Consider the following 25,547-nt stretch of genomic DNA (forward strand, 5'->3'; position numbering starts at 1 on the left):
AATTATCTAATAATTGTGTAAGAATTAAGATATATTTATTTTTATATTTGTTAAAAATATTAATTATATAATGTTTGAAAGAAAACATTATAAAAATATATATTTAGCAAATATAAATAAAGTTAAAGGTGACATAACAGTTAAATATATGATAAAATATAATGAATACCATAAATACTATGTTTTTTTTATTGTATATTAAGAAGAAGATACAGTGGAGCAGTGGAAAGAATGATGGCTTTCAAGTTAGAGGCGTAAATTTGGTCCGGCTGGGCCTACATCTAGCCCGCGGGTTCTCGCCAAAATTTGAGCTGGGCCGGGCAAGCACAAGTCCAGGGAGTATTCGGGCCTGGAACAGGCCGGTGGGCCTGGGGCGGGCTTGGGGCAGGCCTAAACAATTTTTTTTGTGTTTTTTTTTTTTATTTTTTCTACCAAAATTTTATTATTTTTCATTAAAAAAAACAATAGGCCTCGCCTTGGGCCTTGAGTGGGCCTTAAGCAGGCTGATGGACTGGGCCAGGCCCACGAGTAGGGCTGGGCTTCAAAATGATGGCCCAAGCCCTAGCCCAGGATCTCGGGCTGGGCTCGTGCCCAAACAAGCCTAAAGGAGCTGGGCTCACCTCGAGCCGCGAAAGGGTTTCAGGCCGCTCATGAGTCGCGGGCTATTTTTACACTCCTTTCAACACACTAGATGTTAAGTTCGATTCTATGAGCATATGTCTTAGGTGCACACTCCTGCAAGGGAAAAAAAACAATTAATACGAGTGCACACCGGGAAAAGCAAAAAATTACATCCATATCCGTTTAGGGTTGGAGGATCCGTTGATCATTCTTAATCTCTACTTTTTAAGTTTTATTTCAATTTAGTCCTTCTATATATTATATTATTAGAAGTAGTATTTTTCCTTTCTTTATTTAATTGGCAAATTCTAAAAGCTTATTTTTTTGTAAAAAAGTCACATTGATATACTTTTTCCATTCATTTTTAAAGTTCTACACAAATTCAGTTTTAATTATAATAATCGATTTTATATGGATTCTATTTGATAAATACTTATTTTATATATGTATTTTTCATCGTGTATTTAGTTTTGTCGTTATCAAATTTCTTCTATATAGTTGATATTTTAATTTAATTATTATGATATTTGGAGAAAAAAAAATTATCTTAATATATAAATAAATAAGTAAGATAAAATGTGCCTAATTATATGTATCGCACAGATCAAATTAATTTTATTTTATATTTTATATTTTTTATCTATCTTATTGATAGCTTAATATTAATTTATATTTAATTTTTTTATTTAAAATGAAATTATTTATTACAAAATATTTATATTTAATTTAAATTTTATATACATATATACAATATATGAATAATTCAAAAAGAATATTAAAAAAAAATCAATACTCTACATATAATTTATGTATTTTCTTCTTAATCCAATTATAACATATTTAATCTTTTAAATAAATTTTGTGCAGTTCTATTTCTACATATTTTTATTTTCCAAATAAATATAAATATAAATATAAAATTAAATAATTTGAATGACTTTTAGTTTTATATTACTAATTCTCTTTTTAATTTAACTATTATTTTTAATATTAAAATGAGTGTTTATTTTATTATCTTTTAATTTAATATATATAATAAAAAATCATTATATGATAATAGAACTAATAATATCAAAATAAACAAATAATTTAACTAAATTTATTATATTATGTATAAGTATTCAACTAATACTTTTATGGAATGATAAGGCTAAGATTATTAAAATAAATAATTAAAATTAAAATTTTATTTTAAATTAAAATTAATATTATTCTTTGTAACACATGTTATAATAGAAATATCATTAAATTAATTAAAGTTAACTTCATTTTGATTTTATGTCAGACATCATATTTTTAGAAGTGATTTACATATACATATAACGTCTAATTTGATATTGATTAATTAAAATAATTGAACTTAATTTTTTTGTTATGTTTTGAGAAGATAAATTGACAAATGCCAAATGATAAATAGTGCATAGTATTATTTTAAAGAATAATGATTTATCGAAAATGATTGTGTATATTTAAGATACCTATTGATTTTTTTTTTTTGAATAATTTTAAATTTATAGTATTATTGATAATGCACCTTCATAAGCAAGAAAAGATATGCAAAAATAATTTGGCTAGAATAAAAATTTTGCGGTTATTATGATGTATCACATAATTAATTACAACCCATTTGAGAACTAAAATTATTAAGGTTATAGAAATTTTGTGTTTGATTCTCTTTGAAGACACTATTTATGATTTGAATTTGTATAATTAGGGCAAATTACATATACCTCTCTCGAGGTTTGGCCTAATTACAGATACCCCTGAGGTTTCGAAAATTACATCCCACCCCCTGAGGTTTGTATTTTCAAAAACAATTTGCCCCCTGAGGTTTATATTTCATAACAAATTACCCCCTAATTTGTTATGCAAATATAGCATTTAGGGGAGAATTTGCAATTTCTCAAACCTTATGGGGTATTTGTAATTTAGCCAAACCTCAAGGGGTATATGTAATTTGTCCTAATTTTTTATATATCAATGCGAATAACTTTTACGATCTTACTGATATAAACATAAATCTTACCTTGAGTCAACCCACCTTAAGTACTTTTTCGTGTAATAAAATACTTAAATATTATCATATTAAAGTATTATAATAAATTATAATCAAATGTTACTAAAAGCATAATTAAAGACTCAATATACTACTTTAGACATAACCAAAAACATAACAAATTAGTAAAGACATTTTCAATTAATAACCAAAATAATATGCCATGAGTTATAACTAAGTTAAAATTTGTATATTATAGAATTTTCTGTTGTTTTTGTTTTTTTCAAAAAAAATATTTTGATACAAGTGGAATTCATGACTTTTGATAAATTTGATTAATACAAATGAGGATTTGATTTTAGATTTAGAATCTTCTTTTTTTTTAAAAAAATTTTGAAAAAAATTGTTTTTATGAACCTATATTACATATCAGCCATTAACAAATCTGTTTATATTTAGTTTTCAATTGTTTATATTTTCTACACATAAAGTATCAAGACATAAAATCAAATATTCATTTAAAAAATAAATTTTTGTGCATCACATGGGTCACCTATTAATTAAGATTAAAATTAATAATTTTAAGACACTTATCAATTTTTTAAGGTGGCACTCAGAATTGACGAAAATTTGAATAAAATAATAAAATTGAAACTAGACTTAAAAAGTGTGAGAATCAAATTATTTAATTTGAAACTTTAAAAACTAAAATAAAATTTAGATCAAATTATTGGAGTGAAAAGTATAATTGACTCTTTTTATTTTAGTAAATTATTTTCAATTTTTCTTTTTGCAGGCTTCTATTAAGAATCTAAAAAGTCTAAAAAAAGATTACAAAATAAGTAAAGCCCAAGGGTGAAACTTTTAGCAACATAAATTTATTTATGTAAAAATTGCAAAATAGATTTTTATTTATGTAACGGGGAAAACTAAAAATATTAAAAAAATTAAAGAAATAAATTAACACAAATAAATTAAATTTTATTGATTTTAGGCTACAATTAAATATTTTTCTTGAAAATCAAGCACAAAAGGTTTTAGTGATTTGTCAAAAGTTTTATTCAAAAAATTCAAACAATAATAAAAAAAATTAAATTATTTATATTTTAGCAAAATAAATTTATATCATTTTTCATTTGCAAAAGTCCTAAAGAAAGATAACCGAAGAAGATTGGGGTGAGCATTCATCCGGTCAGGTCGGACTGGGTCGATACTACATAATACTCTTACCGTTTCAAAATAATAGTTTCTTTTGAAGAGTTTAATTTTTTTTATAGTACAATTATTGCACTTTTAAAAAATTAATTTTTCAAAATTATCCTTTGATAGTATATTTTTTGGGAATATCAATTGTCAGAACTGTACTTTTTGTGTTGTTAATGAATTTTAAAAAATGGTAAAATAATAAATTCATATTATTTTAGTCCTTAATTTTTGAAAATGAACTAATATTTTGGGGTAATGAAAAATAGAATAAGGGACTAATATTTTGGAACGGAGGGAGTAAAAGATTTTGTGTTTGTCCAAATCCGGCCTGACTCTAATATCGGGACTCTACATCTATCCAAATTTGGCCGAAAAATAATTATAAATTTCAAGCTCACCATCGGACTATGTTTTAAAAAAAAAAAAATATTCTATAATTAAATTCAATCATACATTATATTTCTTAAATAAATATACTAATATCATTATAAATTGAAGAATTTTGTATATAAATTGAAGAATTTCTTAAATAAATTTAATCAAATATCACCACAAATATAAATTTCAATAAAATTAACAAAATCAAAATCCTAACAAAGAATATATTTTTTAATATATTAAAATTTATTTGTTTATTTAATAGCGGACCTGGCCGAGCCAAGCAGGATTGAAAATATAAATTCCAAACTCAACCCATTAATATATTGGGCTAAAAATATTGGCTCACCCAAATCATATGAGCTAAAGAGACCTTTCCAAACCTTTAAAAAAAATAAGGTCAGGTCAGTCAACAAGTCGATGTCCACCCCTAGGTTAGAATCTTATTATCATAATGGGTTTTTGTTATAACCCAAACTTAATATCTGAAGGTTCAGCAATTGAAGTCATAACAAATTAATAGTGCAGCGTAGTAAAATAAAAAGGTACCACCAACTTAATTTAATTATAACAAAAATATAGGGTATGGTTTCTCTCCAGTCTGGGATCGGACTGGACCATACTGTTGGGCCTGTGGGAGCCCACCACGAGTCCCGTTTTGAAATCTGAACCGTTCAATATGTAAAATCGTCGAGTACTATATATCTGTAAAAAATCACGTTAATCGGATATCGATAGCTATGTGATCAAAACAGCTTTTTGTCAACAGTTAATTTGTTCACCGTCCAATTTTTTTAATACGAAACTGATTTGATCATATAACTATCGATATCCGATCAACGTGATTTTTTACAGCCATATAGTACTCGATGAGTTCTACACATTGATTGATTTAGATTATCAAAACGGGACCCGTGATGGCCCCCACGGGCCCAACAGCATGATCCAGTCCAATCCCGGACTGGACAGAAGCCATACCTAAAATATATACATTGAAGCTTCTATTCATTTACATTGCCAGAGCTAAACTATGACTACAAAGTGCCTTGTGTCTACCTCATGCATTGGTCTTGACACATCATCTGAAAGTGGTTAACAACTATAAGCACATGGTAGAGTGAAAAATATTATACTGAGACCATAAGGATATAAAATCACCATGAATAATTATTTGACTAAACAAGCTTAGTTTGATATTAAAATACAGAGTATATAATACAAAAATCATTTTGAATAACAGACATATAATACAGAAATCATATAAACAAAATAATCATAACCACGGTACAGAACAAATATATGGATTAAAAAGGTAGCTTGTACGAATTCTAGAGGTGGCTCCCACAAAAGTGGAGCTAACACAAAAGTGTAGCACTGAGCTCTGCACAACACTTTGCTTCATACCAGAAATTAGAGGGTCAATAGATCCATAACAACAGAGAGTCACATAAAGTGACAATACAGAGGGCCAATGGTTATTTAAGTTGCCCAAGGCATGGAACTTCCATGGTGGTATTTACAAAAATAATTGTGCAAAATACATTTAATAAACTGTTATATTTATGTGTTTCTTTTTTTAAGCAAATAGAGTTATTTAACAAACAATAAACTTTTAAAAATTAATATGATTGGCAAAACAGATTTTGCATAAAATAGTTTGTGATAACTCAAAATATAATATAATTCACCTTAAATTTGATCTTTTACTCTCACTTCTGATTTCGATTCACTCTCTCAGATCCCGTTTATTTATTATTCTTGTGATTCCGTTATCATATAACTCACCTATTTATAAACGAAAAGACCGTTACCATGCAATACAATGCTGCGCTATGCAGTACTGTGCAGCACGTGTCGAAACCACATGGCTCACCATGCGAACCATAAGGTTTTTAGAGTAACTATGCACAAGTTTTCTATATTTACTATCGGAAATGCTAGAGACCCCCAGCATTTTGGCACCCCCAGCACCCCCGTGTCACATGGGGGGCTGCCAATGGCCAAAAACAAAGAAAAAAAAAAAAAAAAAACAGTTTTTTCAACCAATCACAAAGGACCCCCAGCACCCCCACTGGGGGCCCCAAGCTTTATTCATTTACTATGACCTAAAAAATGTTGGAATTACATTTTTTTTTTCCAAAGATTAAAAACATATATTTTGGGGTGTCAGAATTTTGATAATATTTTATTTAAGATGAAATCCTTGTATTAGGTATTAATCACAGTTTAGTTTTAAATTTCAAAAATAATTTTTGAACTTTCAATTGTATTTTTTGTTTTTGGTTAATCTCTAAAATATTTTAGTCAAATTTTTTTAGATGAATCTAATCTATAAAAGTAAAATATGTTTGAAGTTTTTTTAAATAATAAATAAATAACTAATACGAAAATGTATTAATTTTTTGTCTTTTTTTTTTTCTATACATCTAGTATTTAGTGATTATTTTAATTATTTTTTCACAAATTTTGTACTATTTAAGTGTATATAAATTAAGTGAATCTGAAGAATAAAAAATTAATTAAAATATTCAAAAAGATCACTAAAAATAAAAATTTACTAATTAAAACATCAAAAAATATTTTTGAAAATTCCAAAGTCAACAGAATGAATAATTTTTCATTAAAAGGTTGATTATTTAAATCACGTTAGCCTTTACTGGAAATATGTATTAGGCCCTGCTAGTATCTTAATTTTGCCCACCTGCCACGATGTTGCAAGTCATATTGCTTGTTTGATTCCATCAATACTATGATGTTCATTTTGGTAATCACATCTCATGATTCTAGTACTTTATTTTATGCTTCAACCTTTTGCTTTGATGTTTTTTAACAAGAAAATGGACGGAAATTCAAAAGTTCCATGAACAATTGGAATTTAATTCAAATTAATCATGAAAAATAGACACATCCTGGAAACGTAGCCCAAAAACAATAATAATTTTACACAGCCAACCATATAAATATACAAGTGAAACAATTTCAGTGGAGCACTATCTTTACTGGTTGGTTCCACTGATCGATATAAATAAGAAGAACTCACGTGTAGATTTTAATAGTTAACTTATTATCCAATGGGTCCGGTGAGAATTAATGATATTTTCCATCAAATATTATTAAAAGAAACATCACTTTGTTAATTTTCAATGATAGTTTGAAAATTATCACAAAAAATATCACTAATTATAAGTTTTAGCGACAATTTTAAAAATCGTCATAAAAAAAATCACTAAATTTCAACTTTCACTAACAGTTTGAAAAATTTGTCATAAAAAAATCACTAATTGTATGTTTTAACAACAATTTATAAAAACCATGACAAAAACAAGTCACTAATAGTCAATTTTTAATGACGTGTAAAAAATCGTCAAAAAAATTTATTTTAGCGACGATTTTACTAGAACTTGTTTTCAATGGAATTTTATAAAAATTAAGTCCAACTATTAGGATCTATTAATAATTTACCAACACCAATATTTTATTGATTGGTTTTATGTCAAATAATTATTGGTCCAAATTTTGTCCATTGAAACATTTAAGTGGAGCACCATCTTTACCAGCTGGTTCCATCGATCGATATAAATAACACCGCTATTTTTATTGATTGGTTTTGTGTCAAATAATTATTGGTCCAAATTTTGTCCACTGAAACTTTTGAATTCTAGATAGCAAGAAAAGGAAAGTAAAAACAGAGGTTAAAAATTTTTTAAAACAGAAACAATGGTTGATAGCCAATAATGCATTCACTACCCTATACCTCTAACCATTAACCAAGGATTCCACATGAAAAAACACTCAATACACTTTGGTGATTATCGAACCAAGATTCAACTAAACCATGTATAAAAGTTATGCCTGTCCTGAAGAACTGAGTTCATAACACTTCTACTAAGCAAATAAGATTAGAAAACATTGTTTGTAATATGAAATGCAACAAGTCGCAGGTGAAGCAATCAGCTGACCAAAGGGTTGACCACAAGCAATCCAACCTGAAGTATTGCAATGCCCCAAAAGCCATCCTAAACATCCTAAATGGCAGCCAAAAATAAAGTATTAGATGCGTGAATAGAACCAAAGTACAATACAGAACAGCATATAACAGAGAAAAGAATGCGAATGAAAAATCTAGTCACCTGTACTATTGAGTAGTCAAAGTTGCCTGAAGGAACACCTGCAGTAGAGCAGTTGGCACTGGCTTAAAAAGGGCGGAGACAGAAAGCTGCACATCATATGATGTAGAATGAAAAATGTAGCCTCAATCATATGAAGAGAAGTCAGAGCATAAGAACCTAAATTTAAACCAAGAGGAGTAATAAGACTATGGAAGAGACGAACATTCTGTGAGCCCTAGGAAATGATACCAACAATTTTTAGGAAACAGGGTGAAAAAGAAATTGTAAAGCAATAATAAGAATGAATGATTCAGCACCAACTACTAAAGTTCTACTAAGTTTTAAGGAACACTTACAATACTCTGATCAAAACCAGCAGGGCATGTAGGACACCTGAATTGTGTGCTAGAGAACGAATTTCCTTCTGATCCATTTGCAATTGTAGTGTCGGATGTGTTTGGTGTACCAAAAGGGCAATAATTGGAATGAACGAAAAAGTACTGTCCAAATACAGCAGTTGATTGCCCAAAGAAGGGTGCAATTGACTGAGACAACAGGGATTGGGCAGAGACTGATCCACATAGCACAGGTGACACACTGTTCAGTGGAACTGAACCAAATGTAGCTGAGATAGATGAGTTGGGTACACCAAGAAGAGATGGAGAGCTATTAGCTCCAAATCTAGGGATTGAGGGCTGTTCCAAATATAGGTTGGAATTTGGAAAGATGTTCCAGAACGGTTTGCAGAGAATGACAAACAAGAACAAAAGACAGAAACCGATGATCACAATATAGCTATAGGTGAGCTTGATGCACCAAAAGGAGGTTGAGAGCTATTAGACCCTAACCTAGAAGCTGATGTTATTCAAAATACTAGGTATAAATGATGATATAGTCCCAAAAGGTCATGCAAACACCACACCAATGCCTTAAGAGCCAAAGGCTGTCATAGGAGTAAATGGATTGGATTTGGAAGTGGTTGAGGAGGAGAAGGGATTTGCAGATGACTGGGCAAAAGGATTTGCAAAGGATGGTGCCGCAAAAACTGATGAAATGAGCCCAGGAGTGGTTGATGCGAAGGATGGTGTTTGGGAAGCAAATAAATTGGAAGAGGTGGAGGAGAAGGGACTTGAACCTTGTTGACCAGATAAATATGAAGCACTTGAGCAGTTAGGTTGTGTTGCAGAGGCAGCAAAGAAAATCCCACCTAGAAATTGCCCAACAAGGTTAGGCTCACCTGATGAAAATTTGGGGGGGGGGGGGGGGGGGGGGGGGGGAACCATGCATGCTATTTCCTAACAAATCTAGAAAAAAACTACATTTGTCCATTAACACGTGGATAATACCTTTATCTCCAGACAGGTAGTCTTCCCAGCGGAGTTCTTCAGGGCTCTTACTCACGTAAATAGGCATGGCTGATATTGAGTTTAGCTTTATGCCATCTACTACTTGAACTGTTGTAGTGTAGGCCGCAACTCTGCTTCCTCCACGCTGACTACCAAAGGCTGACTGTCCAAAATTAGAGCTTCCAAATGATGGTGTCATGGTCTCAGCTTCTGCATAATAAATTGGGACAAAGTTAATGCCAAAATAGGAAACTCTGATACTGTAAAGGAGATGGGTAGTTCCAGATAGGATGCTGCTACGATTGAATGTTGAAGTCAATTGGCCAAAGATTTCAGTCGAGAGGACAATATGTTCAAATGAATCAAAACAACATTTATTTGTGCAGGAAAAATGAACTAGATCAATTTTGTAAAAGTGAGGAAATTAACTACATCCAAATTTCTCTCTCTCCGTTCATATTTCATGTAATTTTTATGCAATTAATTCTCTCAACCACATGGAAAAAAAAATGTTACAGAATTCTACCACATTTTCACTTATGATCCTCTTAGTCTAGCACATAGGGAGAGGTGGTTAACATAAGTAAGTACCATAACTCGGAGTTTTGGAGAATGTTAGACAAAATATCCAAAAATTTATTAATTGAATGACATGGGAAAAGTACTTTGAACAACTCAACGAGATGTTAACTCTTATGTATGGAGAGATGAGTTACGCATTTGAAACTCCATATGGTATTGAATATAGTATTTATTATATTATTGGTGTCCTCTTGGTTAGTGATATTTGTATGTGAACCTCCTTTTCTAATCTTAGTTACATTTAAATAGATGTCTACGCATTTGAACTGCATTTGCATGTATTTGATATTTGCACATTGGTTAGTGTTACTATCATCGACCAAGTACTGTAATATCTAATCATTGGTGTTATTTACATATTCTACCACACATTTGTCACATTATGCATACCATTTATATGTCAAATGAACATTTTATTTACAATATTTGGACTCTAGATTATGCATTACTATCTCTACTCAGCAAAATTGTAAGCAGAAATTCATAATTTAATATATATTTTTTAAAAACAATTGCAATATGATATATACTTTCAATGTATCAATGAAAATATCAAAGATTCCTCAAGTGTGACACATAATCCTAAGAATTGAGCTCATAACACTTCTACTAAGTGAAGAATAGAGAAAACCTTGTCCGTAATACGGTTTGTAACAAGTCATAGGTGAAGCCATCGGTTGAGCAGAGGTACTCCAACCAGGAGGTGAAGCAACTGGTTGATTAAAAGCAATCCAATCAGGAAGTATTGCAATGCCCGGAAAGCCATACGAACCTTCCAAAATGGCAGAAAAATTATAATACAAAACAACATGTGAATACATATATATAAAAGTCATGAGTTTAACAGATTAGAAAAATAATAGGAATGAAATAATCTAATTACCTGCTAATGACAGACCAAAGTTACCTATAAGAACACCATTCGCAGTTTGCACTGGCTGAAAAGGAGCGGTGGTAGAACGCTGCATATCACATAACTTAAAATGAAAATGTAGCTTCATCATATGAAGAGAAGTTAACCTAAAAGAGTATGAGAACTTAAAAGACAAATAGACTATAGAAGAGATGAATGTTCCGTGCACCATGTTAATAAATACCAATGAAATTTTAAGAAAGAGGGAAAAAACGCCATTGTAAAATAATACAAAGATTAAATTATTTGACACAAACTACTAAAGTTCTAGTAAGTCTAAGGGTCACTTACAGTCATCTGACCAAAACCAGACGGGCTTTTAGCGCACACAGATTGTGTGCTTGAGAACAAATTTCCTCCAGATTGATTTCCAGTTGATGCAGTGCTGAATATGCTTAATGGACCAAAGGAGGGGGCGATACTTGGAGTGAACGAAAAAGTACTCTCTCCGAATGCAGCATTTGTCTTCCCAAAGGAGGGGGCAATTTGCAGAGGCAACAAGGATTGACCAGTGATCGGTCCAAATAATGGGGGTGGTACAATGTTCATCGGTACTGAACCAAATCTTGATGAGATAGATGAGTAGGGTGCTCCAAAAGGAGACGAAGAGTTATTTGCTGGGAATACAGGCGCTGACAATGTTCCAAATATAGGTTGGGAAGATGTTGTCCCAGAAGAATTTGTAGAGAATGAAAAACTAGAACTAAAGACAGAAGGAGATGATCCAAATATAGGCGAGCTTGATGCACCAAAAGGAGGTTTAGAGGTATTGGTCCCAAATCCAGAGGCTGCAGCTGTTCCAAATACACAAGGTGTAGATAATGATCTAGTCCCACAATGACATGCAGATGTCTGAAAGGGTGATGAACTGAGTGCTGGAGCAGTTGATGCTTCAAAAACAGTAGAGCCAAAGGTTGGTGTCTTAGAAGTAAACGGGTTGGAAGGGTTTGAGGACGAGAAGGGATTTGCAGATGACTGGCCAAAAGGATTTGCGAAAGATGATGGTGCAAAAACTGATGAAACGAGCCCATGAGTGCTTGATGCTCCAAAGCCTGCAGAAGCAAAGGCTGGTGTTTGGGAAACAAAAAAACTGGAAGAGGTTGAGTAGAAGGGACTCGAAGCTGGCTGACCAGATAAATATGAAGCAGTAAAGCGGTTTGACTGTGTAGCTGAGGCACCAAAGCCAATCCCACCTACAAATTGACCCACAAGGTTAGGTTCACCAGATGAAAATTTAAGAGGGGAAAAAGAAAAAATAAATAAGTAAAATCAATGCATGCTATTTCCTAATAAATCTAGAAAATATACAGATTTGCCCATTAACACAAGTGGATAATACCTTTATCTCCTGACAGGTAGTCCTCCCACCGGAGTTCTTCATGGCTCTTATTTTCGTAAATAGGCATAGCTGATATTGACCCTAGCTTTACACCATCTTCTTCGTGATCTGTTTTAGTGTAGACCGCTCCTCTGCTTCCTCCATGCTGACTACCAAAGGCTGACTGTCCAAAATTAGCACTTCCAAATGATGATGTCACGGTCTCAGTTCCTGCAAAATAGATTGGGACAGTTAATACCAAAATAGGAACTCTGAGAATGTAAAGGAGGTGGTTGGTCCCAGATAAGATGCTGCTACTACTAAATTGATTGGCCAAATGTTTAAATCTAGAGAACAATAAGTTCAAATGAATCAGAAATATTTTACTTTGTAGGTAAAAACAAACAAGATCAATGGTTATAAAACTAAATAAATCAAACACACCCAAATTTAATTGAATATACCCATGGAATATGATATCAAACTTTATCACGAATTAAATATGCCCAAAGAAAAAAGTATCAAATTTTATCCTCACATGTTGCTCAATGTATTGTGATTTAGAAAAATGCAACATGATAAATTAACAAGGTCAGAAAATGACAAGTTAGTGTGGATATACCGCAAAATATTGTTATATTTTGCTTTAAATTCTCACAATATTATTATGGTCAGAATATATATATATATATATATATTTTTTTTTTTTTGATAAATAGATAAATTTTATAGAAAAAGAGCATCAAGAAGATACTAAAAAATACAAAAATGGGACCCCCACAGATATATCATACAACATTTTGACAAGTCCCGTTTTTATTCCACATATATATAACAAATAACCAAAATTATTTGAAAAGTAGCAAAGCTTCTCAATACCCACATACCCGTCAATCATGCCATTGCCCTTATACCTTCTCTCTCTTTTGCACATACCTATTCACTTTCATGTGTTTTTTAAGCAAAATATTATCCAATCTATGGAAAAGAAAGAAAGTGTTCCAAAACTTCAGGAACATTCTTCCGTATGATCCTATTAAGCTAGCACACGGGCAGAGGTGGTTATCATGAGTATCCATAACTTGAATTTTGGAGAATGTTATCATGGAGAAGTTTGGAAGTAAGGTTTTAAAGAGCAGCCACAACCATTACCTAACGCCGTTACGTAAAGGGTGTGGTGGTTACCGCCACCCGTTACGGCCGCTATAGAGGTGCGACGGAAATTCACGTGTAATGGCCGTAGCGGTACCGTAACAGCCATAACGGACCGTTACACACCGCTACACCCTTTTATAATATTCTGAATAACTTCCTTTCCCCAAAACAAAAAAATAAAAGCTTACAAAAAAAGAACAAATACTTAAATGATCCAAGTTCAAAGAAAAACTCTTATATGAATTGATTTTCTTTATAATTGTTTTTAATTTTTATTTCATTACATTAGCATGTAAAATAAAAAATATATAAATAGTGATTGTATTTATTTTTATAATCATTTTATTTAATATTTAATTATAAATATTTTTTATTTTGTTACTGTATTGTGTTGTCTAAAAAATGTCTTTAAAAAACTCAAAAATATTTTTTATTTATGGCACAATTTTTATTTTTATAATCATTTCATTTAATGCTTAATTATAAATAATTTTATTTAGTTACCTGTAAAGTGTAGTCTAAAAAAAGCCTCAAAAATAATTTTTGTTTATGGCACAATTTTTATTTTTATAATCATTTCATTTAATAATTGTAAATATTTTTTATTCAATTAATTCAAGTATTGGTTAAAAATAATTTGTAGACATTTAAAATCACTTATTCTTAAAGTCATTAACTATTGAAATAAAGTGTAAAAAACTCATTTTATAGTGATTTGAAAATATGAAATATATTGAATCATACTTAAAAATTAATAAAAATTGACCAAAATCTATTTTAAACCCTAATAAATGTGATTCTAGAAAGAAAAAAAAAATATATGCGTATTGGTAAGTTTTCTTCAAATTGTGTGAAAAATAATAAAAAAATCACAGTTCTGATTACCGCAACCATTATGCTACGGCCTTTATACTCCACAACCGCAACGGCGTCACCGTAACCGCTTTTTGAAACCTTATTTGGAAGACTTATATTTAATCAATATATTCCTTAATTGAATGACATGGGTAGAGTATTTTGAATAATTCATTATTGTACTGTTTACTCTTTCATATAGAGTAATCAGTGACGCTTTTGGATATGAGCTACCTAAAACTCCAGATTGTATTGAATATAGTGTTTGTTTATTATATTATTGGTGTCCTCTTAGATTGTAATACATGTATTTGAACTTTTATTATATACACAGTTACATATGAACAGATGTAAATTTGAACCTCATTTGCATTCAGATTGTTCGAATGTAGAGTGAGATTGAGCACTGATGAGGAGATTAGGGAAGGTATTGTGGGCTTCTATGAAGCATGGGTACGGGTACGAGTACTGGTACGATACAGGTACGTCGATACTGTAAAATCCATAAAAAGTAAGGTGCGAGTACAGCTTGGTACGCTTGTAAAAAAATATTTATTTTTAATTTAGAGTAGTGTAAAAATTAATTAAATGGTTTTATTTGTTAAGATCCAACCTATAATTAACATTTAATGCCAAAAGTAAAGGTATATATCAAAATTAAATGTCAATATATTAAATAACTTACAAACTATAGTTTAATTTTAAAATCATGGTAGGCATAAAACTAAAAATAAAAAAGAAGTTTAGTGAAAGAATTTTTATCTCTGTAATAATTGAGGTACAGTATGACTTGGGTATATACTAGGTAGGTCTAGGTACGCCAAAAATTAAGAAGAAAAAATTTGGGTACGTATTTCATGTACTCAGTACTTATGCAGAAGTAACCATATGAGGTACCACAAGCTAGTAAGTACCCGATACGGGGTATGACATGTTTTTCGAAATACCTGTGCTTCATAGGTGGGCTTCTATTAGAGGTTGTTTTGTTCACATAAAGGGGAGTGGAGGCCGGGGTTAGATGGGGTTCATTTTGGAGCTGTTATGTAGGATGACAGAGAGGGATTGGAGCATGCATTCATGGGGGAAGAGGTTTTTGGGGCTTTGCAGGCTATGAGCGGTGGCAAGGCTTTACGTCCGGATGGCTTTACAATGGCCTTTTTCCAACATTGCTAGAGTGTGGTGAAGTTAAATGTGTTGGCACTGGAAATGTTCAATACGGCTGGGCATAAGGTTGTCTGACCAGGGAAAACCGTCCAATCCGAACCATCCGTGCCTATGTGGACGGTTTTGCAAAATTGTTAGGGCTGGGTGCGGTTTAGGATTTTTCCTGTTTTGCGGGTTGCGGGCGGATCGCAGGTTTTACCCTCACCCGCACTCACCCGCCCACATCTGTATATAATTTTTTTTTAAATTTTAATTTGGACTATTAGCTTTTCTTATAAGTTTTGTAACTGTCTAACCCTAATCCTCTCTTCTCTCACTCACTTTAATCTGATTATCATACCTGTAGGCTCTAACATTATAACATTATAATAATATCACACACTATCTTATTTGAAATACTTATTATTCAATTAGAATTTTTTCAATTTTTTGCAAATCTAGTTATGCGATTTTTTTTTTCTATGTTAATTTTTATTTAATTTTCATTCTATTTTTTTGTAATCCAATTTTAATGGAAGATAGTGTCGAATCTTCCGCAATAAAAAATATTTTTAAAATGGGAAAAAACAAGCCAAAAAATAAATTTTTAGAGGAAAAAACTCAATCCGCAAACCGCCCGTACATCCACGAATCCTATCTGCACAAACCGCAACCCGTATTGCGGGCAGTTGCGGGTTCAATTTTCCTTAAAGCACAGATACACGGGCGGATACAAACTGCAAACCGAACCGTCAAAAACTGATCCGCGAGTACTCCTAGTGTTTGATGCTTTCTTCAACATAGGGACGTTTGAGAGGAGTTTTAATGCGACCTTTTTAACTTTGATCTCGAAGAAAGGGGGGGTTGAAGATATTCGAGATTTGTAACCTATTAGTTTGCTTGGTAGTGTGTACAAGTTGTTAGCTAAGGTATTGGCTAATAGGCTTCGAGGTGCATTGCCAGATGTGGTGTCTGAATCTCAAAATGCATTTATAGGGGGGGTTGGCAGAATTTGGATGCAGTGTTGGTGGCTAACGAGTGTGTTGACTCTCAGATCCAGCAAGGGCATCCTGGTGTGATGTGTAAGCGGGATATTGAGAAAGCCAATGATAATGTTAATTGGGAGTTTCTATTTTATGTTATGGGTCAAATGGGTTTTGGGGAGAAGTGGTGTAAGTGGATTAAGTTTTGTATATCTACTGTACGGATGTCAGTTTTGTTGAATGGTACTCCGGCAAGGTTCTTTCTGACACATCGGGGTCTTTGGCAAAGGGATCCATTGTTGCCATTATTATTTATTTTGGTTATGGAGGCTTTCACTAGATTGTTATCTAAGGCGGTGCAGAAGGGTTTGTTGGCGGGTTTTTTTGTGGGCCCTTTGAGATGGGTTTGTTGACGGTTATTGGTTACTTTGTATAGTTGGTTGGAGAGGGGGGAGGGGGATCCGGATTTGTTTGCTCTTTTAGACTTTTTAGATGATGTTATTGGTTAGGTGTTTTCAGTTGTTTTCTAGTTGATTTTGGTGTTTTCCCATATTGGGATCTTTTGTATTCTTTCGCATCATCTTGATGCTTTCTTAATAAAGTCTAATTATTTATCAAAAAAATATTTGTATTGTAGGCATCATCTAGTATTGTAAAAATTTAAACATTGGTCTTATTTACATATTTTGCAATCCACATTTGCCGCATTATGCATACCATTATGTATGCCACATATACAATTTATTAACAAATTTTCATATTTGGACTCTAGATTATGCATTATTATCTCCACCAATACTTGCAAAATTCCAAGGTTTAATATAAATATTTTTTTTCTTCAAATTATGATAAGATATATACTTGCAATATATCAATCTATGAAGCATGGATACTTCAAATAGGAAGACATATCCGTATCGTATCCATATCGGATACCGATACTCCTTGGATACTTACGGATACATATCAGATACTTATTAAAAGTATCAGATACTTCTTAATTAATTTTTCATTAATTTTGAAGTATCGGATACTTAGTTTTGAAGTATCGGATGCTCCAGGCCACATATTATCGGATACTTCTTAATTAATTTTGAAGTATCAAATGCTCCAAGTCTTATATTACTCCTTTTACGAAATTCGAATTGTATCATTTCTTACATAACATTATAATATAATAAAATTGCGAGGATAAATACAATATTTTTACAATACTTTGCTTAGTTTTTTTATAAAAATAACATAGTAAGCTAAGGTAATAGAATTCATTAAATTGACATATCTTTATTGTATCATGCATGTCCCCTATAACTACATAGAAGTAAGGATTAATAAGATAATATAACAATAGTAAAATTAAATATCAATAAATAAATAAGCAAATAAACTTGCATAAAATATTTTTAACTAGTGCAAAAGGAAAAAGCATAGAGTCAAGTTGTGGATTGTATTGATATTATAATATTAACATAGACTTGATATTGAAATGAAATATTTACAAGACCTATTGAAAATTTAAAAACTAAACTTGCTACTGCCTTAAATTAATACCTAATTCTTAAAGATTAGTATTTTGCATCATAAAGTTACTGTGGTTTCTCAACATTCTTGAGCTTATGTGTAACTCACTGCTAATAATTTATTTATTTATTTTATTTTTTACAAACGTATCCTAACCATACGTGTATCCTACTTTTTTAGATTTTGCTATATCGCCGTATCCGTATCGTATCGTATCTGTACCTCGTATCCGTATCCATGCTTTCTAGATATCAATGAATATATCTATATTTTTGTCCATGTGATATATCAATTTTATCTTTATTTTACTCATTATATGCGAAGCAATAATATATACTCCACTATTTGCTCTAGAGTACCAAAATAGAGACCGAAGAGACTTATAAAAAAAATTGACAAAGCAAATATAATACCAAAATGTCTATTAATTAAAATGAGTAAAAAGAGAAGAACAATTGTTCATTATTGTATCAAATTCTTGCTGAATTGTAAATGGAACAAAGATTCCTTAATGTTGTGTTTGAATCTTGGATTTCCAGAAGGATTTGTGGGGGGAAAGGAAATAGGAAGGGAAAAGTAGGGGGGGGGGGGGGAAATTAGCTTCCAATGCATTATTAACCCACCCCCCACCCCAAAAAAAAAAAAAAAAAAAAAACCAATATCTAAACACAGCTTAAGAGTTAATATAAAAGATGCGCCTGTCCATAATACTAAGTATTGAGTTCATAACACGTCTATCAAGCAAAGAAGATAAGAAAACCTTGTCTGTGATATGGATTGTAACATGTCGCAGGAGAAGTAATTGATTGACCAGAGGTAATCCAACCAGGAGGTGAAGTAACCGGTTGACCAAAAGGAATCCAAGTAGGAATTATGGCAATACCTAGAAAACCATTTGAACCTTCCAAAACGGCAACAAAAAATAAAGCCACAAGTATAATACACAACAACATATAAATAAATATACATAGAAGGAATGAAATTTAACAGGAAAAAAAATGTGAATGAAATAATCTAGGATACCTGTTACTGACTGGCTAAAGTTGCCTATAGGAACACCTGTAGTATGAGCAGTTTGAACTTGCTGAAAAGGAGCAATGGTAGAAGGCTGCATATCGCATAACTTGGAATAAAAAAGGTAGCCTCAATCATATAAAGGAAAGTTAAAACATAAGCATCTAAATTTAAACTAGGAGAAGCATGGAAAGAACTTAGAAGACAAATAGATTATAAAAGAGATGAACATCTATGCACCATGGAAATGAATACCAACAGTATTTTAAGAAACAAGAAGAAAATGCCATTACAGGTCAATAATAATGGAATGAGTTAACACCAACTAAAACTTACAATAGTCTGACTAAAACCAGCTGGGCTTGTAGGACTCGCGAACTGTGTTCTTGCGAACAAATTTCCTCCACATTCATTTCCAGTTGATGCAGTGCCGGACATGCTTGTTGGAACAAAGGAAGGAACAATACCTGGTGTGAATGAAAAAGTACTCTGTTCGAATTCATCATTTGTCTGCTTCTGAAAGGATGGTGCAACTGACTGAGACAATGGGGATTGGGCAGAGACTGATCCAAATAATGGGGTTGACATGGTATTTGTTGGTACTGATTCAAATGTAGATGAGATAGATGAGCTGGGAACACCAAAAGGCGATGGAGAGATACTAGCTCCAAATAGAGGGGCTGAGGTTGTTCCAAAAATAGGTTGGGAAGATGTTGTCCCAGATGGGTTTGTAGAGAATGAAAAACTAGAACTAAACACAGAAGGGGATGATCCAAATATAGGTGAACTTGATGCACCAAAAGGAGGTTTAGAGCTATTGGCCCCAAATCCAGAGGATGACGCTGTTCTAAATACACAAGATGTAGATGACGATATAGTCCCACAGTGGCATGCAGATGTCTGAAACGGTGATGAACTGATTGCAGGAGCAGCTGATGCTTCAAAGCCTGAGGAGAAGGGATTTGCAGGCGAATTGCCAAAAGGACTTGCAGAGGATGGTGCTGCAAAAACTGATGAACCAAATGCAGGAATAGTTGATGCACCAAAGGCTGCAGAAGCAAAGACTGGTGTCTGAGAAGCAAATAAATTGTAAGAGGTTGCGGAGGAGAAGGGACTTGAGGCAGGCTGACCAGATAATAATGAAGTAAAGGCATTTGGCTGTCTAGCCCAAGCAGCAAAGCCAGTCCCACCTACAAATTGACCAATAGGGTTAGGCCGACCTGATGAAAAAAGCAAGGGGAAAAAAAGATGATGCAAAAATAGATGGGGAAGAAGTTAACACCAAAACCTTGATTCAGTTTAGCTCCAAAGTCTCAAACTACTATTAAGATCAGGACTCAGGATAATTTTGACAATCTCCCATATATTTTCATTATATTACATATCTCAAATAATCATTATAATAACCAACCCCACATATTTGAAAAGTAAAATCAAACCTTCCCACTTCCCACATACTCCATCACACCCTCACCCTTACATTCCTTCTCTCTTGTACATCCTTGTTCATGTTTCATGTATTTTTTATTCAAGAATTCTTTCAATCATATGGAGATAAGGGTAAAATTTCCAGAATTTTGTACGCCCCCAAGCTTCTCTCTTATGATCCTATTAGGCTGACACATGGTAGAGCTGGTTATCATGAGTATCCATAACTTAGGGTTTGGAGAGTGTAATCATGGAGAAGTTGGAGAGACAATTAGAATTGATTGACAAATCTCTTAATAAGATGTCATGGGTAGAGTATTTCGAACAACTCACTAACGAGGTTGATATACTTTTGGGTTTGGCAACATAAAACTCCATATGGTATTGAATATAGTTTTTGTTTATATATTATCGCCTTCGGTGTCCTCTTGGGTTGCTATATATGTATTTGAACTAAATTTGTATACATAGTTACATTTGAATAAATGTGCGTCTAGGTATTTGAACTTTCTTTGCGTGTATTTTATGTTTGCACATTGGTTAGTGTTGATATCTGAAGTGTGGTAATATTTTAATCATTGGTGTTATTTGCATATTCTGTAGCACAATTTGCCACATTATGCATACATTTTTACATAACATTTACACTCGGACTCTAGATTATGCATTACTATCTCTACTTACAGATTTATTTGTTGCATTTGACCTTCAATATCATGATTGTAATTCATCGAGCTTCATTGTAATATCATATATGAATAAAATAAATATATAAAAGTTCTAAAATTATATTTAAAGTTTCATCATCTAATATGAATAATCTTTTTGGCCTTGTGATATATCCTTTTATCAATCTTCACTCAAATTATATGCCAAGAAATAATTGATACTATTTCCTCTAGAATACAAAAAAAGAAGCACACTTGTTGGTTATTGTAACTGCTTCTTGTTGAGATTTAGTTGTAAAAATGAACTAGAATTGGAGAAAAATTCTCATTAATCACCATGTCCCTTATTTAGCTATATTGAGCGGTCAACATTTTCTGTTCATAATGTTAAACAACAATCACAAGCAGATGGGATTATTTTTTCTTGGAAATAAACAGAATTTCCTTTTAATAATAGTAATTATAATAACTTTACATGATAAGCATGTCAATTCAATTTGAGAAACAGAACATGAAATAACAGATTCATGAAAAGAATGTATCAAGTCCCTGTTAGAAATTGGCACTAAAATTTCATACAAGTTATAGTAAAAATAGAATAACACAATGCTTATTGTAAAACAGTAAAATGAAGAAAAATAAATGTTAAAATTAAAACAGTATAAATAATAACATGTAATTTGAGTAAGGAAATAGAATAAAAAAATTGAGATGTGAGACTGAGAAGTATGTAGTCACTATCATAATGTTGTTTGTTTCTCCTTACATGAAAGTACAGACAGAATGCAACAGTCAACTCAAGTGTCCACAACAACCTTCCTCATCCAGCGTTCCACCAAAGGATATGAACAAGTCACCAATAAAAGTTATCAAAAATATAGATAGTAAAATACTCATAAGAAAGACTAAAGTTTTCATGGGTGTGTCTTAACTGCTGGCAAAAAAGACTCCCAATTACAGGAGGAAGAGTAGGGGTAGGCAAACATCCAATCGACCCGCCTAACCCGTCCAACCCAACTCAACTCGACCTCAAATGGGTGATTTCGATGCAATAGGCGGACAAATGCAGGTCTAGCAATTTCAAAAAGTTGGGTTTCAGTCGGGTGGAGATATACAAGCGTCAATTCGCAAAATCCGACTGACCGTATGGAATTAAGAATTCTTCATAAATGTTGATATATATACATATTATTTATTTGTTCAATAAAAAGTATTGAAACTTCAAAATGACACTTTTCACTTTTTAGAAAAAGCAAAAACCTCACTCTTCATAGTATTTATCAATAAAAAAAATAAAAAAATAAAAAACTCACTCTTCATTGTTCAGTAAAAAATTAGGGTTTTTTTTTTTGGTGCGTGCAAAATTAGGATTTTTTCAATCCGCCAATCCAATCCGCATCCATCCGCCCAACCAACTCAGTCAATTTCGAAACCATGAGTGGTCAAAAGTAGGATGGCGGATGGCATATAACCGGCTCAAACCGTACCCACTAGCACTCCTAAAGAAGAGTATGATGTCTCATTCATATGTGCCCTGATATAACAGTCATACAGTTATTCTTCATATAATCTTGTATTGAATATTGAATTTAATTTTTTTTTTTTAAAAACAAACAACATAATAAATGTAATAGCATTAACATATAGTAATTGAATTTGTTTTTGTTTTTTCCTTTGGGTTTCAAAGATAACTGAATTTACATTAATTTTATACTGATCACAATTATGAAACAATTGAATAATAATTTTTTTAATTAAAATTCTCCGACAATCCAAAAAAAAAAAAAAAACTCCAGACAATCACAGAACAATAAATACAAGCATAATAAATCAGAATAAAAACGAAATTGGAAGAGCAATCATTAACACAAAATGAAGCAGTGAATCTTCAATGCTGGGTACACATACACAGATACATATATATAGACATTCATAGGGTATGGAATATGAGGAACTTACGATCACTGAGGCTGGCCATGTTAGTCGAACCCAATTCTGAATTTTAGCTACACCAACAACTTCCCAACAAAAGCAATTCAGAGTATTTTTATTTACCACTCTCAGAATTACTTTTATATAACTGCTTTCTTGATCGTCTCAGTAAGTAGCTTAACGTTGACGCCAGTCGCCAATGTAGCGTATAATAATTATAGGGAGTGCGCGGGTCGGGTTTGAAGGGGGTTTGGAATAACTTGTGTCCTTCCTGCGTTCGGGGTGGCGGGGCGGGTACGGATCGGGAGATTAGTTAATTTCATAAGAAAAAATTTATAAAAAAAATTATAAATAATATAGTATATTATGGATAATTTTATAAAATGTAAGATAAAAAAAAATAAATAAAAAATAATATTTTGTGTTTTAAGTATAATATTTTAATATTTTAATTTTATTATAATAAAAAAATTAAATTATATATATTATATATAAATATATTTAATAAAGGCAGAGGAATTAAAATCCATCTGTAACAGTCTAAATTTTTAATTATTCTGTAGAATTTATATTAATATTATTTAATTTCAGTTCGAAAAATATATAATTTATTATATATTATTATGTGTAATTTTTGTAAAATGATATAATTACTAAAAGTTAGGAGTCAAAATATGAATAATAATAATAATAATGGATATAATAATAAAATAAATAATTAATTTTCTGTTAGTATGTGATAATATATAATTTAATTAAAAATTAATTAATTTATATAATTATATTAAAATATTAAATAAAAGGTAATTATCTTAATTTATATAATTATATTAAAATATTGAGTAAAAGGTAATTATCTTAAATATATGAAGGATAGGAACGAATCTATAAAATTATAGTCGAATCTGCGGATTGAATTGGGGAGGGACGCGTGTTGACTGAAGAGTGGGTTCACCTCCGTATATAGGGGGGTGATTCGGCCGAAAGAAGAAAAAAGAAAAGAAGAAACAGAAAGAAGAAAAGAGAAAGAGAGAAAAGAAAGAGAGGAAAAGAAGAGAGAAAAAGTGGAAGGTAAAAGGGTCTTTGATAGTAAAAAGAAAGAGTAAGGTATTAAATTTAAGGTGAGTTATATTATATCTTGAGTCACTAAAATATATGTTACGTATGTTTTGACTTATCAAAATCTGTTTTACACAAGTTATGTTTTTAATAAAAGTTATGTTTTATAAAGGTTTGAGTTACGTGGTTTTATTTCTGAATCCTATTTGCTCAAAAGGAAACCTATGGATATATTTTTTTTATTTTTAAAGAATATTTGACTATAACCTTATAAATAATTATGTTTTGTAAGTACCACCACGGGAGTCCCACGCCTTGGGAGACTTAAATAACTATTGGCTTCTATTTGACCACTTTGTGGTCCTCTGTTTGTCATGGATCCATTGACCTCTGTTCTGTGCGGACCAAAGTGTTGTGCAGAACTAAGTGCTACACTATTGTGAGAGCCACCTCTAGAATCCGTACGAGCCACCTCTTGAATTCGTATCTCTGTTCTGTGCGGACCAAAGTGCTGTGCGGAGCTAAATGCTACACTATTGTGGGAGCCACCTCTAGAATCCGTACGAGCCACCTCTTGAATCTGTACCTCTGTTCTGACTGTCACTTTTGTGACCTCTGTTCTGTACCGTGGTTATGGTTATTTATTTACATAATATCTGTATTTCAGTTTCTGCTACTTAAATGATTTCTGCTACTCAAATGATTTGTTTATGTAAATGTTTTGGCAACATAACTATTTATGGTTATTTCGTGTCCCTTATACTCTTGGTATAATATTTCTCACTCTGTCATGTGCTTATAGTTTACCAATTTTCAAGAAATAATACAATTCAGAAATAGCTTTTTGGTCGGGTTGCGGAATAGACACACACAGTATTTTCATGATATTATTTATACGTAAATATCGGCCTTTTTGGTCAATATATTTTGTAATAAAAATAGAAACTCCAATGATTATTTTGGTACCCTTACTGAAATATTTCTTCCGCTTGCGTTTATTTATTTGTTTAAGAATTGGCCGTAAGTAATTTCAGTTACTGGCCATCACGATGCTTAACCCTTGGGTACGGGGAGCGGATCGTGACACCGTCTCTACCCTACTTTCTCAATGGGATGAAATGCGACGAGGCAGGAGACGCTGGGCAGAACGGGACAAGAGAATACTACTATCCTTATTTTAAATTATTTATTTTGTAAAGCACTATGTATCATATTATTTTTAAAGAAACATTAGGTTCATTTTCTACTCGTAATACCTCTATTTTATCACATTTATTTTTAAAAAAATTGATAGCAAATATATATATTTTTTTAAAAATT

General features: G+C 31.8%; 1 protein-coding gene across 28 annotated transcripts; it reads right to left on the reverse strand.

The window, feature by feature from the left end:
• Positions 1-7,881: 7,881 nt before the first annotated feature.
• On the reverse strand, positions 7,882-23,385 carry LOC114302599 (uncharacterized). 28 transcript variants are annotated; one of them, XM_082914723.1, is made up of 14 exons: positions 23,196-23,361; positions 20,271-20,330; positions 19,477-20,189; positions 19,150-19,234; positions 18,887-19,027; positions 12,491-12,700; positions 12,282-12,344; positions 11,443-12,203; positions 11,122-11,200; positions 10,870-11,010; positions 9,657-9,866; positions 8,667-9,517; positions 8,332-8,417; positions 7,882-8,226 (listed from the first exon to the last, which is right to left on the reverse strand). In XM_082914723.1, exons 1-12 carry the CDS (start codon positions 23,212-23,214, stop codon positions 9,240-9,242), a joined length of 2,760 nt encoding a protein of 919 aa, XP_082770849.1. In that variant the 5' UTR covers positions 23,215-23,361; the 3' UTR covers positions 7,882-8,226; positions 8,332-8,417; positions 8,667-9,239. The 28 variants fall into 28 exon arrangements, with proteins under 28 accessions (XP_082770849.1, XP_082770844.1, XP_082770842.1 ...); XM_082914718.1 differs by having other exon boundaries at positions 7,882-8,217; positions 11,443-12,344; positions 23,196-23,385; XM_082914716.1 differs by having other exon boundaries at positions 7,882-8,217; positions 8,332-8,369; positions 19,477-20,330; positions 23,196-23,385.
• Positions 23,386-25,547: the final 2,162 nt, after the last annotated feature.

Source organism: Camellia sinensis, chromosome 2 (genome assembly GCF_055761805.1).
Source record: "Camellia sinensis isolate YWXY chromosome 2, ASM5576180v1, whole genome shotgun sequence".
Taxonomy (NCBI): Eukaryota; Viridiplantae; Streptophyta; class Magnoliopsida; order Ericales; family Theaceae; genus Camellia; species Camellia sinensis.

Excerpts from the sequence above, each read along its gene's own strand:
- LOC114302599 (XM_028247640.2), bottom strand. Across the intron at positions 12,701-18,886 it reads CAATCCATATCACAGACAAG|GAACTGAGACCGTGACATCA; the intron begins GTTTTCTTATCT and ends TCTATTTTGCAG. Across the intron at positions 12,345-12,490 it reads CTACCTGTCAGGAGATAAAG|GTGGGATTGGCTTTGGTGCC; the intron begins GTATTATCCACT and ends GTCAATTTGTAG.